The 16,158-nt window shown below is 35.8% G+C and overlaps 1 protein-coding gene across 1 annotated transcript in view; it reads right to left on the reverse strand.

The window, feature by feature from the left end:
* The window catches only part of LOC103598363 (usherin-like), a 195,774-nt gene that overhangs the window by 152,308 nt on the left and 27,308 nt on the right, over window positions 1-16,158 (reverse strand). The window contains exons 2-6 of the mRNA XM_008582355.1: window positions 10,452-10,515; window positions 8,215-8,509; window positions 7,088-7,272; window positions 6,393-6,614; window positions 4,936-5,029 (exon numbers count right to left, since the gene is read on the reverse strand). Of these exons, the coding sequence (XP_008580577.1) occupies window positions 4,936-5,029; window positions 6,393-6,614; window positions 7,088-7,272; window positions 8,215-8,509; window positions 10,452-10,515 (860 nt within the window). The remainder of the gene's footprint in view (window positions 1-4,935; window positions 5,030-6,392; window positions 6,615-7,087; window positions 7,273-8,214; window positions 8,510-10,451; window positions 10,516-16,158) is intronic.

Genomic DNA, 16,158 nt, shown 5'->3' on the forward strand with positions numbered 1-16,158 from the left:
TCTGTAGTGACAGAAAGTAGTTCCATGGTTTCCTGGGATTGGGGGTTGGGAGGAAGCACTGACTGTATAGGGGCACAAGAGAATATTTGGGGAGAGGGAAACATTTTATATCTTGACTGGGATGGTGTTTACAAAGCTATACATTTGCCTAAACTCATTAAACTATACATTTTTAAATGGGTACATTTTATTGTATGCAAATCATACTTCAGGAAAGTCTATTTAAAATGAAAAACACTAGTTTTGCATGATGTACCATGGTCCAAATTAGGTAAAGCTATGCAAAATCTCTTTGTATTATTTCTTATAACTGTGTATGAATCTATAATTATCTCAAAATAAAGTTTTCTTAAAATAAACAAACTTGTACAAGTGACAGTGATTATTTGTTATCCAAATAAAATTGTTAATAATTTAAAAAACACGTTTTCTAATTTGTAAGATAACTAATTTGAAAATTCAATGCCACGTAATCCTGAATTCTACTTTGAAATGTTTTTCTCTGCTCGAAAGTTAATGAATAGTATCTAGTGTTTTGGATTTGTTTTGCTCTAGATCAATTCTAAAATGGGCCAAGTAAATCAATCATTCACTGCTTCAGTTATTCTTAAGAAGATATGTAACTGTAACAAATACTCTGAGTATTCCCTATTAGTGAAATGTGTCATCTGTATCATACATTATAGTCAAGCCCTTAAAATTACCAATAAAATAACAATATGTACCATAATTTCCAGTCCAACAGCACTGAGGAGAGTCACTGAGCCTCCCCAAGGTAGATATTTAGGTATCACAAAATGTAACAAAATAATTAAGAAAAAAGTAAGTAGCTTTTAAAGGAATAGTTTAATGTTCATCTCAGGGTTAGCGGGGTCTTTGGTAATAGATTTTCTTGAGTTGCTTCTGGTTATTTGTTAGTTTTTATTCTTATGAAGGGATAAAAGAAATAAGAGCTGGCTATGGGTGGAGCTCCAGCAAATCTTGGCACACCAAGAATAATTAATCATGTATTCTAGCTACTAGTGTCTCAACATATGAGTAAAGTTTGCTTTATAAGATTCACAAGCTCAAACCCTTTGAAGTCTGTGTAGTCGACATGAGTGAAGTCACACAGATATAGGACTATAGACAGCAGTGAATGTGGTAGCAAACCAAGGAGTGACATTGCTCTGAATAAGGGAACTGCTACCCCGAGGCAGCCTGCCATTGCCATGGGAGGAAATGGACACAGTGTTAGGCCATCTTCTGATCAAGAGAAGATAGAAAATTTTTTTTAAAAGTGAAGACTCTTGTTAGAAATTAAATGAGGAAGTGTTTAAACCTTGTTCCCACCTGTGGGCCACCAATTTGTGATGTAAACTTTATAAACAATGGAGGAATGCTTCATACAGAGAATTCTCTGGAATGGCTGTGTATATCAACCTCCTCCTGATTCACCAGTCTACCCCTTTCTCTTGACTTCATTCATTTCACTTCCGCCAAAACCACTTTCTTATAGGAAAGACAATTGCCAAGAACTGGCATATTCTCAAGGCTTACGTTTTCATCTGTTTGCCAAATAGCTGTAACATAATTCACAAAAGCCCTGTTTATTGAGTAATATTATTAATGGTTAGCATAATACTGTGGGATTGAAGACATTCTTTTTGGATTATGTCCAGATCTTTAAAAAGAACATAGGTTCCAATAGAAAATGAATGGCTTATTTTAAAGCATATTATTTTAAAAAGTGAAACAATATAAAGCATTTGAATAAGTATAGTTTTGAATTACTATAAGACAACTTTTCTGACACATACATCCCCATATGTATTAAAATACTTTGAATGATAACAAAAGGAGAATGCCATGGTTATGAAGGTGTTTATAAAATCATTTTTCATTTTCAACACACTGTTGAAAATATCACAGGACTGAGAAATCATTCAACTTAACAGTCTATTGACTTTTTCCCTTTGGCTGCATTTGCCAAACCTTGCTAAATAAATTATATTTGTTGCCTTTTTATTTACGGCTAAATTCATGAATTATTAAAATATATCAAGGAGGAAAATAACACAAAAGTTTGCTTTTTCACTTCTTGTTTTCAAAAGGTACTTAATGTCTAAATAAGAAGTATGAAAATGTTTTTTCAACCTAAATACAGTTAATTATTTCACTAGTTCATAATCTAACAGTCACCATCTGAGACCAAGTCTGAAAATCACAACTTGACTTCTGAAACCAATCATGAGCTTTGATTCATTTAATGGCTCTATTTTTAAGGGGAAGCATGAAATCTTCTAAGAATCAGAAAATATCAAACACTTAACTGTGTGAAATTAAGGAGAAAAAAAAAAAAAAAACGGGACAGGACATCAAAAGGAAGTGAGAGGGAAATAAAGAGAGTTAGAGACAGAGACAGAGACAGACTTGACTAGTTCGACCGAAAGCAAAAGAAGCTCAGAAAAAAATGTCATAGGAAAAGTATTAGCCAGACATTAGCTTGCATATACTAGATACATCTAGTTCAAAGTGCCCTACTAAATTCATCCCAGAGCATTTTAAATTAGGTTGTTAGTGGTTTGGGGGAGGAATGGCAAGATTAATTAATGAAAGAAATCACTGATTATAAGGAAAGGGAAGAAGTGTCCATCTTAAGAAATCAAAAGAAAACACTAGGAAAAATAGAATCAAAGTCACTTCAACTTTTAAATCTAGAAAAAATCAAATTGTCAAAATTTAAATATAATTATGGCTCAGTAAAGAGTGAATCAATCAAATTAATCCAATTAATTTCCTTTCTGTGACAAAATGTCATGTAATCAAATATATTGAAATCAGTCTTTTTTAAAAGATTTTTTCTCATGATATACTCATCAAACCAAATTCAAAGACTACAAACATTAGAAATTAAAAAAAAAGAAAAAGAAAAAATTGTAAAAGATTCCTTTTTAAAAAACGATTATCAACCAGTGGTGAAGACTAAATGTATAAATAAAGAGACCAGCAATATTAAGCAATGATCTGGAAAATAAGTTCAAAAGGATATCTAAATCAGAACATGAAAATTTTGGTTTGACCAGATAGAAAGAAAGGAGGCCATGACCAATCAAAACCTCTGAGTTGAAAGTGAGGAGCAGGACCACATCATAAATGTGCTAGAGGAAGTCTGTGTTTTAGAGAATACCCTTGCCATTGAACAATACACACTAACATTACAGTCAAAAGCAATTTAGATCCAATTAAAAATCTCAGAAGACTGAAATGGAGTTCCCTAAAACCTTGATGTAGGGTTTTCTAAAAAAACAAGATGTTGCATAATATCCTAAAACAAACTACGCAGAAGTGAGAGAAGACTAAAACACAAGTATGGGGCCAGGTCTAGGAGGCGGAGAAGCTCACAAGTCCCACGTGGGTCTATGAGACAGTGCTACCATCTTAAAAGCTGGGATACATAGACATAGAGGTCCACACTTATGTAACAAGAAGATTAAACATAACCATTTCAGACACTTGTCATTGGAGAATTGCTTTTTAGAATGACAGCAATGATATAATGTAGTTCACTGCACCAATTGGCAGTCCCATCAATGATTATATAGGTTATATTCTCACAGGTCCTAAATGTTATCAGTCTTTAAACGTTTTGCTAATTTGAGAGATAAAAACAATATTTGAATCTATTAAAACTAAGGTTGGGTAACCTCTCATGTGTTTATTTAATATTACCATTTCTTCCTTTGCAAATGCTTGTTCACGTATTTGCTCTTTTGTTATTAGATTGTTATATTTTTCTTATTATTTTGTAAGTGCTCTTTGTATATTAGTGATCTTACCTCTTTACCTGTTAATATGATGTAAATATTTTCTATCAATCCATCACTTGTCACTACATTGTGGTGATGTTAGTCCTTAACACTGTACAGAATTTTAAATATGTATATGACAGAATATGTTATTAATTTCCTTCATGGCTCCAGATATGTTTGTTTCTGTTTGTATTTCACTCAATTAGCTTACAAAGGCCCTCAACTTTAGATTTCAAAATATCCTTCTGATATTTATTTTAATAGATTACATATTTTTATTTTTACATTTAAATATTTAAGCTACAATTTCTGTCCATGCTATGAGGTAGGTCTCTAACTTTATTATCTGACAAATTGACAGCCAATTGCCTAAAACATCATTTCTGAAGACTCCATACTATCTACTTTCTTCATTGGTACAATTGTTACTGCTGCCATACCCTCTTTCATATCAGCTATTGCTGACATTGATGCTGGACAATTCTACGAACAAATATTACAAATATCCCTCAATTTGTTTCCATTGACATCTTATTCCTAAAGATGCATCTAAATTTCCACTTCAGCTATGAAACTCTCCCTGACTATCAGAGACAAGCTAAAGGAATATAACTCTTCAGTCATTTTACTTCAGATTCATAAATTAATTACTTAAAATTCTGATATTAGGAATAAATTAATCTTGATTGACATATATAAGATCGATACATAAAGATCGCCCTGCATCTAAAGACTGTATTCCTGTACAGACATCTTTGTATAAATACCCTTTAGATGTAGAAATCAAACCACGTTTTGGTTTAGTGCCAGGCTATTCAGACACTCTAAAAATTGTTTTATAACGTATGATAGTGCTGAATGAATCCAAAAAAAAAAAAAAAAAAGGAAAGGAAAGGAAACTAAAACTTTAGGGTTTAGTTTCAGTGGTAATTTTTCTGATTGAGATTATTTTTTTTTAAATGCAGTTTTCAACTTTATCAATAGCTTTTATTTTTCTCTACAAATACTTTCTCTGGAATAATTGATATTTTAGGTTCATATCAATTTATTTTTATTTAGACCCAGAAGTTAGACCAAAATTAACTTCACAGAATTTAGTCACCATCCCTGTTTTTGTAGATTCCGTGAATGAAATAGAACTCACATGAAGTCCTTCAGTGAAGCTTTCCTGAGAGCAGAGACATCTATATGGCTGGCTTGTCGTATCGCAGTTATCGGCATGACCATGGCACTGACATCTGTGAACATGAGCATCACACAGCTCCTAAGAATCACCAACTCAACTTTGAATATATTTAAGGCCCTAGGAATATATACAGTATAAATCCAACAAGTAAGGCAGGTATATTTAATTAACACAGAAGCCAGTTTCTCTTTAATCCTGTGGCTATTCACAAAAATTTTTAATTAATCCTGAAGTATTGGAAGGACTGTCATCTATATCCAAGGTATTGAGAAGGTAATTTTTAAGTCACTCTGGAAAGGGGGATAGAATTTTTTATACCTATACCAATCATTTAGCAAGAGAAGACATTACTGAAAGTACTTAAATTACAGTTAAGAATATAAAGTTCAGAATGAACTCCGGGATGAAGTTAATAAATTTCCATTTTTTGTTGTTTTTTTCCCAAAATTAGATGGTAGAATATTTAGTAGTATTACTTTTTTATTTATGCTATTACTTGAACAAATATTGCTTATATATTGGTATTCTGGTCTGTTTATAGAGATGTACTGTATCCCAAGGCATATCATTCTTCTAGAAAAATCCATTCTAGATATACTCTATATGCACATTTCCATATTAGAATATATGCTGCCTAGTATTGCAGCTGTCCATTTTTTTTCAAATACTGTGAGTCACTTTCTCAATTATGATCAAATATATATATATATATATATATATATATATATTTATATATATATATATATTGTGTGTGTGTGTGTGTGTGTGTGTGTGACCGGTAAGGGGATCGCAATCCTCAGTGTGGTGTCGCCCGCACCGTGCTCAGCCAGTGAGTGAATCGGAAAGTCCTATATAGGATCCGAACCCACGGCGGGAGCGTCGCTGCACTCCCAGTGCTGCACTCTCCCGAGTGCGCCATGGGGCAGCCCCTGATCAAATATTTATGTTACTTAGAACACATCAGAACTTTCCTCTAAAGGAAAACAAGTGTTCTCCATAGAACTGTAAACTGTGAAGCACCAAACTTACCAACTATCTAGTACTATAGTTGCAACTCCAAACCTAGCTTCTTTGCTTTGCTTTCAAGAACATTTGAAAATTATATTCCAGAAAAAAACAAGTAAAATATTTGATAAATTATTTCTAAGTCAGATTCAGAGTATCATAACTTCTAAACTCAATAGCTTTTGAAAATTGATTCCATATCGATGCTATATTATATACAGAAAGGCTCACATAGAAATCCCCCCCAAAAATCTTAAGAGTAGAATATCATTTCAAAATGTGAAGCTTGGAATCTAGCTTGCTCTAAATTCTTAGGTAATATATTTTTAAATAAGTATGATAAAAACCTTGTTGAAAAAATACGTAGTGAAAAATAACACTCCACTCGAAACCTTGGTAATGAACAGTACCTCCCACTGATGGTGATTTCATCCACCGCGTAATATCTGTGTCTGAGGTTGACAGCAGTCTCAGTTGTATAGTACTGCCCATAGAAATGAAACCTGATTTGTGTGGCTTTTACAAAATCTTGAAGAGATGGGGTATTATAAAAGTCATTGTATCCAGGACGATAATTTGATCCAGGTGTCAGGATGCTAAACGTGACATTACCGTGGGAATATGGAGTAAAACTGTTGATGAAAGAAATTCGATATCATGAAAATGTACTAATAATTTTAACAAAACATACATCACAACTTTGAGACATTACTACACAGTATCAGTGAAAGCTTAAATTCTTTGTTCTGGGAAAACAAACATATCCCATGTAATTCACATGCAAACAATACAGGATCATCACAGAAAGCCATGCTAAAACATTTCCTTGAGAACATAGTGAAAATTCTATTGATACAGAAAACTTGCTAAACAATCCGAAAATAAGACTGCAAAGCACCAGTGAGATTATAAGTAACCGATAACCTAAGTTTTTTATGGGAACTTTAAACATCGTTTAAAACTCAGTTTAGGGAGAAGACTTAGGAGAATCCGCCTCAAGAAAGTTGGTGGTGGGAGGACGTCTCCATTAGCCTATTGAGTTATCTTACCTGTAGGTTGTTACTAACTCGTCAGCCTATTAAAATTATTTTTAAAATATTCATACTTGGAAAGCTGAAGACAGTTGACAGAATCAGGATTTTCCAAATCTCCGTTATTTTTCATTCCCAAAGCACTGCAATTTCTAGCAAAATATTGCCAGTCCTCCCAATCCAAACTGTCTTCCTTCTTCCTCTGAATCCTTATTGTGGTTGGTTGTGGACTAAAGAACTGAATGATAATATAAAACACCTGAAAATGAATAAGTTAATTACTGTAATTTAAGTTTTAACTTTGACCCATCAGAATAACCAAACTATGGAATTGCTAAATTCAAATATAACAGCTCACTTCCTCATAAGTATAATTTTCAAAAATTCATTGGACATTTAGAAATTTCATAAACCCATAGGAAAAGCAACATATTCTGTAACTATGTATCAGTTCCTCTTCTCCAGGATTTTATAAATCAAAGTGAAAATTAATATTGTTTGATACAAAGACATTCACAAACAGCATTACTTTCATGAAATAAATGTCACATATGTTCTTAGTAGTTATTTTTAAAAAGCACCTCAGTTTCTATTAATTTGTGCTGCTTAATGATTAAAAAAAGTTTCAACATTTCATAATATTTTGATACAAATCTCCAAAAAATTAGGCCCCACGTATTATCTTTTAGATACCTTTATTTCACACATTAAAATACACTAATTGCCTAGTTCAGTTTACAGCATGTAGTGGGTTGAAATGTGTCCCCAAATATCCAAGTACTAACTCCGGATACCTGTGAATGTGGCTTATTGGGAAATAGGGCCTTTGCTGATATAATTAACTTAACGATCTCAAGATGAGATCATCTTGGATTTAGGGTGGGCCTTCTAAGAGGAAGAAGAGGGGGAATCAGCACACACAGAGAAACAAGGCAGGAGGCCATGTGAAGACAAGGAAAGAGATTGGAGCTATTCTGCCACAAGCCAATAATATCCGGAGCCACCAGAAGCTGAAAAGGCAAGGAAGGATCCTCTTCTAGATCCTTCAGAGTTAGTTAGCCCTGCCAACACCTTGATTTTTTATTTTCTGGTCTTCAGAACTGTGAGAGAATAAACTTCTGTTGTTTTAAGACATGAAGTTTAAGGTGACTTGTTGCAGCAGCCATAGGGAACTAAGACACACCCTATTGTTTCTAATTACCTGATACTGTCCATTTTCCAAATCTACTGAAATTGTCACTCCTTGATTAAGCTGGGTAATGTTTGTAAACACATTTGAAACCCATGAAGTACCAATATCGTTATCATTGACAAAAGAGAGAGGATGGGCTTCAGGATTCAGCCGTAGCACTCTATTGCTGGTTGTGTCTTCTGCATCATTAGGAATGCAGTATCGCTGTACCAAAGGATGGACCCGGGGGTGGCTGCCTGGGCAGCGGCAATGGGACTGGATATGCAATCTGAGCAGATCTCCAGAAAAAACTTCCAGAATTTCCCTGTGGGAGTCAAGAGGCAGACTGTAAGGACAAACAGCTTCACAGTAATAGAACTCTGAAGAGTTGTTACAAATAAATGTCACTCTTTTAGTGTTTTGATGAGTATCCATTTCACTTTTATAATTTTCTAAATGGAACTTAAAATAAAATTAATTCCTGGTCAAGTAAACATACTCATTCTCATAAAATGTAGATCAGAAACAGTAAAATTTTAACTGTTAACTTTTTACATAAGAAGTATGCATAAACCCTTGTATAAAGATATTTATGTATCACAATATTGTACTGTATCTATTGGTGATGAGATAGAAAAGTAACATTTACTTAGGTTGTTAAACTGAGAGTGAACAATAATATATAAAAAAATAATGAGAGTTACAGATAGGGTCACCAGTTCACCCCTGGGAAGGAAGTAAGAAAACAAGTGTCATTTTATCTGCTTCTGTTTTAGGTAAAGGGACTGAGGCCAAGACCATTTGTCAATGGTTTCCTGTGACTCACAGTACAGATTCTGGCATCCTAAAATGCTTCAGTGGCTTCGGATCAGATGGAAGCTGCCAACAGCAAAAGAAGAATGCCAATTCCAGGCAGATATATTTAATTTTTCCATTAAGGGCAATATAACTCTTCTAGATTAGAATTACTCATTCTATTTATAGGCATTCTTCCACATAAGACCTTTCCAGACATTTCGGGCAGGCCAACACCAGTAACCAAGATCTAACTAGAGGAACCAGGCTTCTCTCAGACCCTGTGGAGCAATGGAGAATCAGGCAGCTTTTCCATTCATGAAATCACATAAAGTGACACCGTCTTTTTTACATCTCATTGATATTTTTCAATTGATACCAGGTTTTGAATGGGACCAAAGTCACTGTCCAGTATGAAATCCTTGCCTCCAAGGAAAAACTTCACTCCTAAAAAATGATGGTAACCTTGCTCTTCAGCATTCTACTCAAAAGTGATCTAGAAGATCAGGCCAGTGGAAGCAAATCTCCCCAGCAATGTGTTCCAGTATTACAGCACCCTTTATTCAGGCATGTCCTGATTATATAGACTAAAAAAAGAATGTTTATATTGATAATGGATCTGCCTGTGCCCACACACCACCTTAAGAGCAATGCTTCTCAAATTTACAAGAGCTGGTCCTGTCATCTGAAAATGTACAACACTAATCTCCCCTGAAGAAATATAAGTAAACATTCTATTTTTTATCATCAATAGAAATAAGACCAACTCATTCATACAACAAAATAGTATTATATTATCAGATCATAAGTTGGGAGAGAAATTTCAGAAGCTATCTTAAACAAAATTTCACTTGAGCTTTTCCTAACAAAAAGGAAATCTGTTTGCTTTTAGGAAGATTTCCCTCCTACTCTCAAAATGAGGAAATACTTCATTAAAGCTAGCCCAATTCTGAATAATTATTTGTTCACTGGAAATAGGAAAATATATAACAATACTTCAAATACTCATTCTTTTTGCCTCCAAGTCTAATAGCCCAGTCTCTTGAGACTTTCCCATATATCAAAATAATTAATCATTTTCTTTATTTTACATTCTCTGGTTATAAATTCAACAAAACAATGTTAAAAGGTAGATATAGCACTTTCTTAAGTATTAGAAACTACTTCACGTAGAACATTTAAATAAATATATTCCAAATTCTATAAAACATTCACAAATTGAATTTTCTTAGAGAAAATCCTTGGTAAAGAATTTGATCAACTGTATATTATAAGGAGTTACCCAACAGAGTAGTACTAGTGAATAACAACCAGAGACTAAACCAAAGCAAACATTGTAAACATTAATTAGGTGATGTTTGCCAAATGCTGTGAAGATGAAAAATGCTGTAATCTTCATTGTACTGTTATTTAAGTGAAGTCGGCATTTATCCTTACACTTTTTGAGGTTTTACAATACCACAGCTGCTTACCTGTTTGTAAGTGCCTCTTGGTATAATCGAAAATCTTGCATTCTTCCAACAAACTGCTCTAAACCTGCAAAATACATATTAGTGTATGTACATAATGTAAGTAATCTCAGTTTCACAAGCAATGACTGACAAATGTTCAAGTGATATTCTTTTGAAGCTATAAAGCTGTAAAACATGTCTCACTGCCCTTTCAAACTCTTACAGATCGATATATAGTTTTCTAATTTTACTTGAATACAATAATTATAGTTGTCTTATAGAAATGGAGGACTTAAGTCAAAGAGAATACTTTGGTGAGCTTATTTACTGGTTTTCAGAAGTCCCCTTCCCATATCACACTTCTCTCTAGTTTATGAACCATTGGTACTAAATTTGATGGTCATCTGCTCCCAATTGCAATTTCCAGAGTATTCGCATTGCCAAGAGAAAGACGACCCACTCTAGTGTCCCAACTGTTCTAGTTCCAAGCTCCAGAATAACTGTTTTGGTCCTCTCTAAACTTAGATTAATGGCTGGTTTAGAAATCTCCAATGACTGATGATGAATTGAAGACCTCCTACTCCTGGGTTCTGAGTTACTGACATACATCAACAGCATTCTAGTTCAGTCTCAAAATTTCATCACATCATGAGAATTCTTCTAAGACAACCAGGTTCAAAGACCAATCTACAAGGAATCTGATAACCTTTCAAAGCATATGTAGATATGAGACTTCATCTACACAATATTATTTATTTGTTTAGCAAGTATTTGTTTAGGACTTATGAAGACAGATAAGCCTAAGAGAGTGGTAACAAAAAAAAGTAAGGAAACTACCACCTCTAAGTTTTTATGTTTTTCATAAAGAGAAAAAATTAGCAAATGTAAAATTTTAGCTAGAGTTTGGATCATGGGGACACAAAAGTGATGGGATAGAGAGTATAATGTCACTTTAATAACTGTAGTTTTTTTAAATTAAATTTGGATTAATGGCTACTTCACCAATCACCATTTTCCTAAACATGTTTGCTTTTTAAACTATTCAGTTTTCACTCTGCCTTGATAGAGTTTTAAAGAGTGTTTAATTTATCTTTGCTGTTGCTTTGTGGTGATGCCTTAGTGGAAGCTGGGGCAGAGTGAGGATATGTCTGATGAATAAAAGACAGAAAGTAGAATCAGCACACAGGACAGTCTGAGATGCTGATCTCAGAAGCAGGAGGGGACTAATGAGCAAACAAAGGTGAGACTTAGATACATAAAAAAAAAAGAATATGTTTGTGTTTGAGTGTGTGTGTGTGAGTGTGTGTATGTTTATATTATTTATTTTATTTATGTTTATGTTTATATTATTTGCTATACTTTTTTAATATTTACATTGAAGAATTGATTTAAGAAAATAACCAAGACTATCTTATATATGAATATGTCTTCATGAGTATAAATTTTCAATTGATATATTCTAAGAAAAAATATTTGTATAGGCTCTCCTTCTCTGTCCCTCAGGCTCAGTCTTCCACAACCCCTCAAGCTGAGGCCTACAGGGTAGGGTGTCAGGTGCAGCTCCCGCTCTGACTGTCCTGCAGGTGGAGTCCCTACCTTATCTGTCCAAAACAGGCCACTGAGACAAATGCAAACCAGTGTCCAGCAGTGTTTTGACAACAAACAAAACAAAACGAAAATCTGCTAAAACTTTCAGAAGTCTTTAGAAGATTCCCAACACAAGTTGCTTTAAAACATATGCTTACTTAAAAGAAATAAGAAAACAAGGCAGACTGTTCATTCAGGGAATTGGCCATTGAGGCAAGTTGGTACATAGTAAAGTGATCTGGATCCAGGATCTAAAGCTAAGCAACATAGTGAATGGTGTGAGGAAGAACAGACCTTTCCTGGAGACAGGAAGAAAGGCTGGAAGAACTGGAGATACACCAAGTCTCTGCATGCCCCTGTGCTTCCCCAGGGGCAGGGAAGAGGGACTGAGGACAGGCACTCCTCCTGGTGTGGACTGTCCTTGTGAGGTCAGAGGCACTGGCTCTGCCTCCTGTTCAGTCTCCACCGTCACCTCCCCCCATGCCTGCTCCTCCTCCCCGTGCCCCCCCTGGCCTGGGCTGCAGCTCTGCAGACCAAACGTCTAATGCCCCACAGCTGTCAAGCTCTCTCAGCCCTACCGTTTTACACTCGATTTTTGCCTCTGCTTTGAATGTCCCTGCCCCATGCCAGTCCTTAATGTCTCAGCTTTGAAATATTTCCTGTGGGAAACTTACTATGGGCCCGTGCACTCCGGTACACCACGCGTTTTCATTCTGTTCTACAAATACCTATTCGCTTCTCTGTGTTGCTTAGGAACATGAGTGTGTTAAGTAAACTTCCCTGGCAAGACACACAAAGTCGTAATTGGTCCGATTCATTGTTCTGTCCCTAGTTCATAGCCGAGTCCCTGGCACATGCTAAATTGTCCAATAAGTATTTAGTAATGAAGGGAGGAAGACGGAGGGAATCAGGACAGAAGGGAGGGAGTCTTATAGTGAACTTCAGAAGATAATGAAGATCTGTAATGGCTGCTATAAAAAACGAGTGAAGAGGTTGACCAGAGAAAAATTCAGGGATCCTCAAGTATTTTGAGGGGCATCTGAGATTAGAGATTGTAACTTTGCATTGGGATAAGTCTGCAAGTAATGTGATTTCCCCAAACTTGCTGACAACCCACTTGACAAGAGAGATGTCAAGTGATTGGAGATATCCAGGATGGAGGGTTTGCAGGCAGAGTGCATCAAAGCAAGAATATAAAGGTAAGATTCCATTGACAGAGTAGAAATGATGTACCACGGTGCCAAAGTGGACAGGAAAGTGAAACCAGATGACAAGGGTTAGACCAGGAGAAAAGAGAGGAGTCAAGGTGTTGTCCATCTCAGTGAGGTCAAAGAAGGTGGTGGGAGTGGAGATGAAAGACATCTGAAAAAATTGCCAGTATAGTGCTCATCTTGGGGTTAGCTGGGGACACACAAACACTGAGCAACACTGATGCTGCTTTTGGCAGCACTAACTAACAGAGCAACAAGAAGATTTCACCATGTGCAAAGCATGCTCTGCCATCAAGAAGTTCCCCGCAAATCAGAAAGTCACAATTCAGGGCTGAATTGTGTCCTAACAAAAGATATATTGAAATCTTAACACCCTGTACTTGTGCATCTTACTTTATTTTGAAATAGGGTCTTAGCAGAGGTAATCAACTTAAGGTGATGTAGTTAGGGTGCACCCCAATTCGTTACCAGTAGTGTCCTTATAAGAAGAGGAAAGTGCCATGTGAAGGCACAGTCACATGGGGAGAAGCCATGTGATGACAGAGGCAGAGATCAAAGCGATGCTGCTACAAGCCAAGGAACATCAAAAAGCCAGTGAAGACAAGGAAGGATTCTCCCCTACAGGTTTCAAAGTGAGCATGGCAGTGCTGACCCCTTGCTGTTGGACTTCTAGACTCCAGAATTGTGAGAAAATACATTTCTGTTGTTTTAAGCCACTCAGTTTGTAGTACTTGATTATGGCAGCCCTAGAAAACTAATACAGTCATCACTTCTTAGTACTGTTAACATAATGAATTATCAAGGAGAAAAAATAAATTTTTGTAGCACATATTTCATGTTATCCCACTTATTTTCTTAGTATAAAAAATTGTCTAGAATGTTTTATATAGAATCTCGGGGGCAATGTTTGTTTTTTTTGTTTTTTATTTTTTTCTCCATTGTATACATTTGTGGGGTACAGTTGTTGTTTCCATACCTGCATACATTATATAATAATCTAATCAGAATAGGTAGCCTGTCTATCACATAAGTGGCTATAACATTCAAAATCCTCTTTTCTGGCTATCTTGAACTGTATAACACAGTCCTATTACCTATAGTGACCCTAGAGCACCAGAATTTACTCTTCTTGTCTACCTATAACTTTGTAACTTTGCACCAGTCTACCAATATTTCTCCATCCCCCTAACCTCCCTCCCTTTCCCCACCTCTGGTACCCACTATTCTACTATTTCTTTATCTAGTCTTTTAAATTTATTTTTCTTAATTGACCCATGACAATGGTATATATTTATGGAGTACAATATTATATTTGGGTACATTCATACTGTGTGCAATGATCATATCAGGGCACTTAGTATGTTCATCTCCTCAAACATTTGTCACCTCTTTGGGAACATTCGGCATCACCTCAACTAGCTATTCAAAGATACACAGCACTTTGTTGTTGACTGTAGTCTCCCTATATTGCTACAGAACACTAGAGCCCATTCGTCCCACTTCTCTACAATTCTGTCACCACTGACCACCCCCTTCCAGTGCCCCTTCCCCTCCCCCCACCAGTCTCTAGTAATCGCTATTCTACTCTCTACTTCTACAAGATCAACTTTTTTAGCTTCCACATACGAGTAAGAACATGTGGTATCTCTCTGTACTCCAGGGAAATGTTTTATCTCAAACAACCCAGATCGTAACAAATGGAATAATCATTCATGATTTTGAAAGACGTACCACCTTAGTCTGTTTTCTGTTGCTTCTAACAAAATATTTGATATGGGTTCATTTATAAAGAAAAGGAATTTATTTTTTACATTTCTGGAGGCTAGGGTGTCCAAGGCTGAGGGGACAAATCTGGTGAGGACCATCTTTCTGGTGGAGACTTTCTGCAGAGTCCCAAAGAAGAGCAGGGCATCCCATGGTGAGGGACTCAGCCCTGTAGCCCTGGTCTCTCTTCCTCTTGCTATAATAACCCATCAACCCATTAACCCGTAAGTTAATTAATTAATCATTTTTTGAGGGCAGAGGCCTCATGACCCAATCACCTTGTAAAGGCTTCATCTCTGGATACTGCCACACTGGGGATAAAGTGTGAACATGAGTTTTGGAAGGGACAAACATTCAAACCATAGCATGTGCTGTAACTGAAGGAAAGCAAAAACGATGAACAATGTGATTTTTGTCAAAACCCAAACCATGGCTTTAAATGTCAGGGTAGCTTCATTCTTTCATGTATTTATTCATTCACAAATATTTGGGGGGAGCCTATTATGTGCCAGGCACTTTCATGGGTGCCAAACATACATCAGTTAACAAAAAAAACACATTTGCTTTTATGGAGCTTGCATGAAAGCAGATAGATAAACACAATAAATGAGTAATTTACATAGTGTATTTGAACATAATAAATGCTATGAAAAATAGAAAACTTAGAGTAGATTGGAGAGCATGGCTGGATTTTGGGGGGGATGGCATTTTCAAAAGATGTCCCATTGAGAATATGGTATTGACAGGGAAAAGGGAGTGAATCGTACATATAACTAAGGGCCAAGTGTTCCCGGCAGGCATCAATGACTGCACAGAACCCTAAAGCAGTATGCTTGGCATGTTAGACATGGTGCATGGAGCCAGTATCCTGGAGCAGAATAAGAGAGCAAAGGGTATTGGAAGATTAGGTCAGACAAGGAACTGGCTTTGAGGGATGGAGGTGCAAATTATTAAAAGACTTATAGTCAATTGTAAGAATTTGGGGTTTTAGTCTGAGTAAAATGGAAGCCACTGCAGGATTCTGAGTAGAGGAATGACATGATCTCAGGTTTATTCAAAATGTTGAGACTAGAATGCAGAAGGACAAGGGTAGAATTAGAGAGGTCAGTTATGAGGCTATTACAGTCATCCAGGTGCAAAATGATGGTAGTCAGACCAGGGTGTAC

This window comes from Galeopterus variegatus, unplaced genomic scaffold (genome assembly GCF_000696425.1).
Source record: "Galeopterus variegatus unplaced genomic scaffold, G_variegatus-3.0.2 Scaffold2586, whole genome shotgun sequence".
Taxonomy (NCBI): Eukaryota; Metazoa; Chordata; class Mammalia; order Dermoptera; family Cynocephalidae; genus Galeopterus; species Galeopterus variegatus.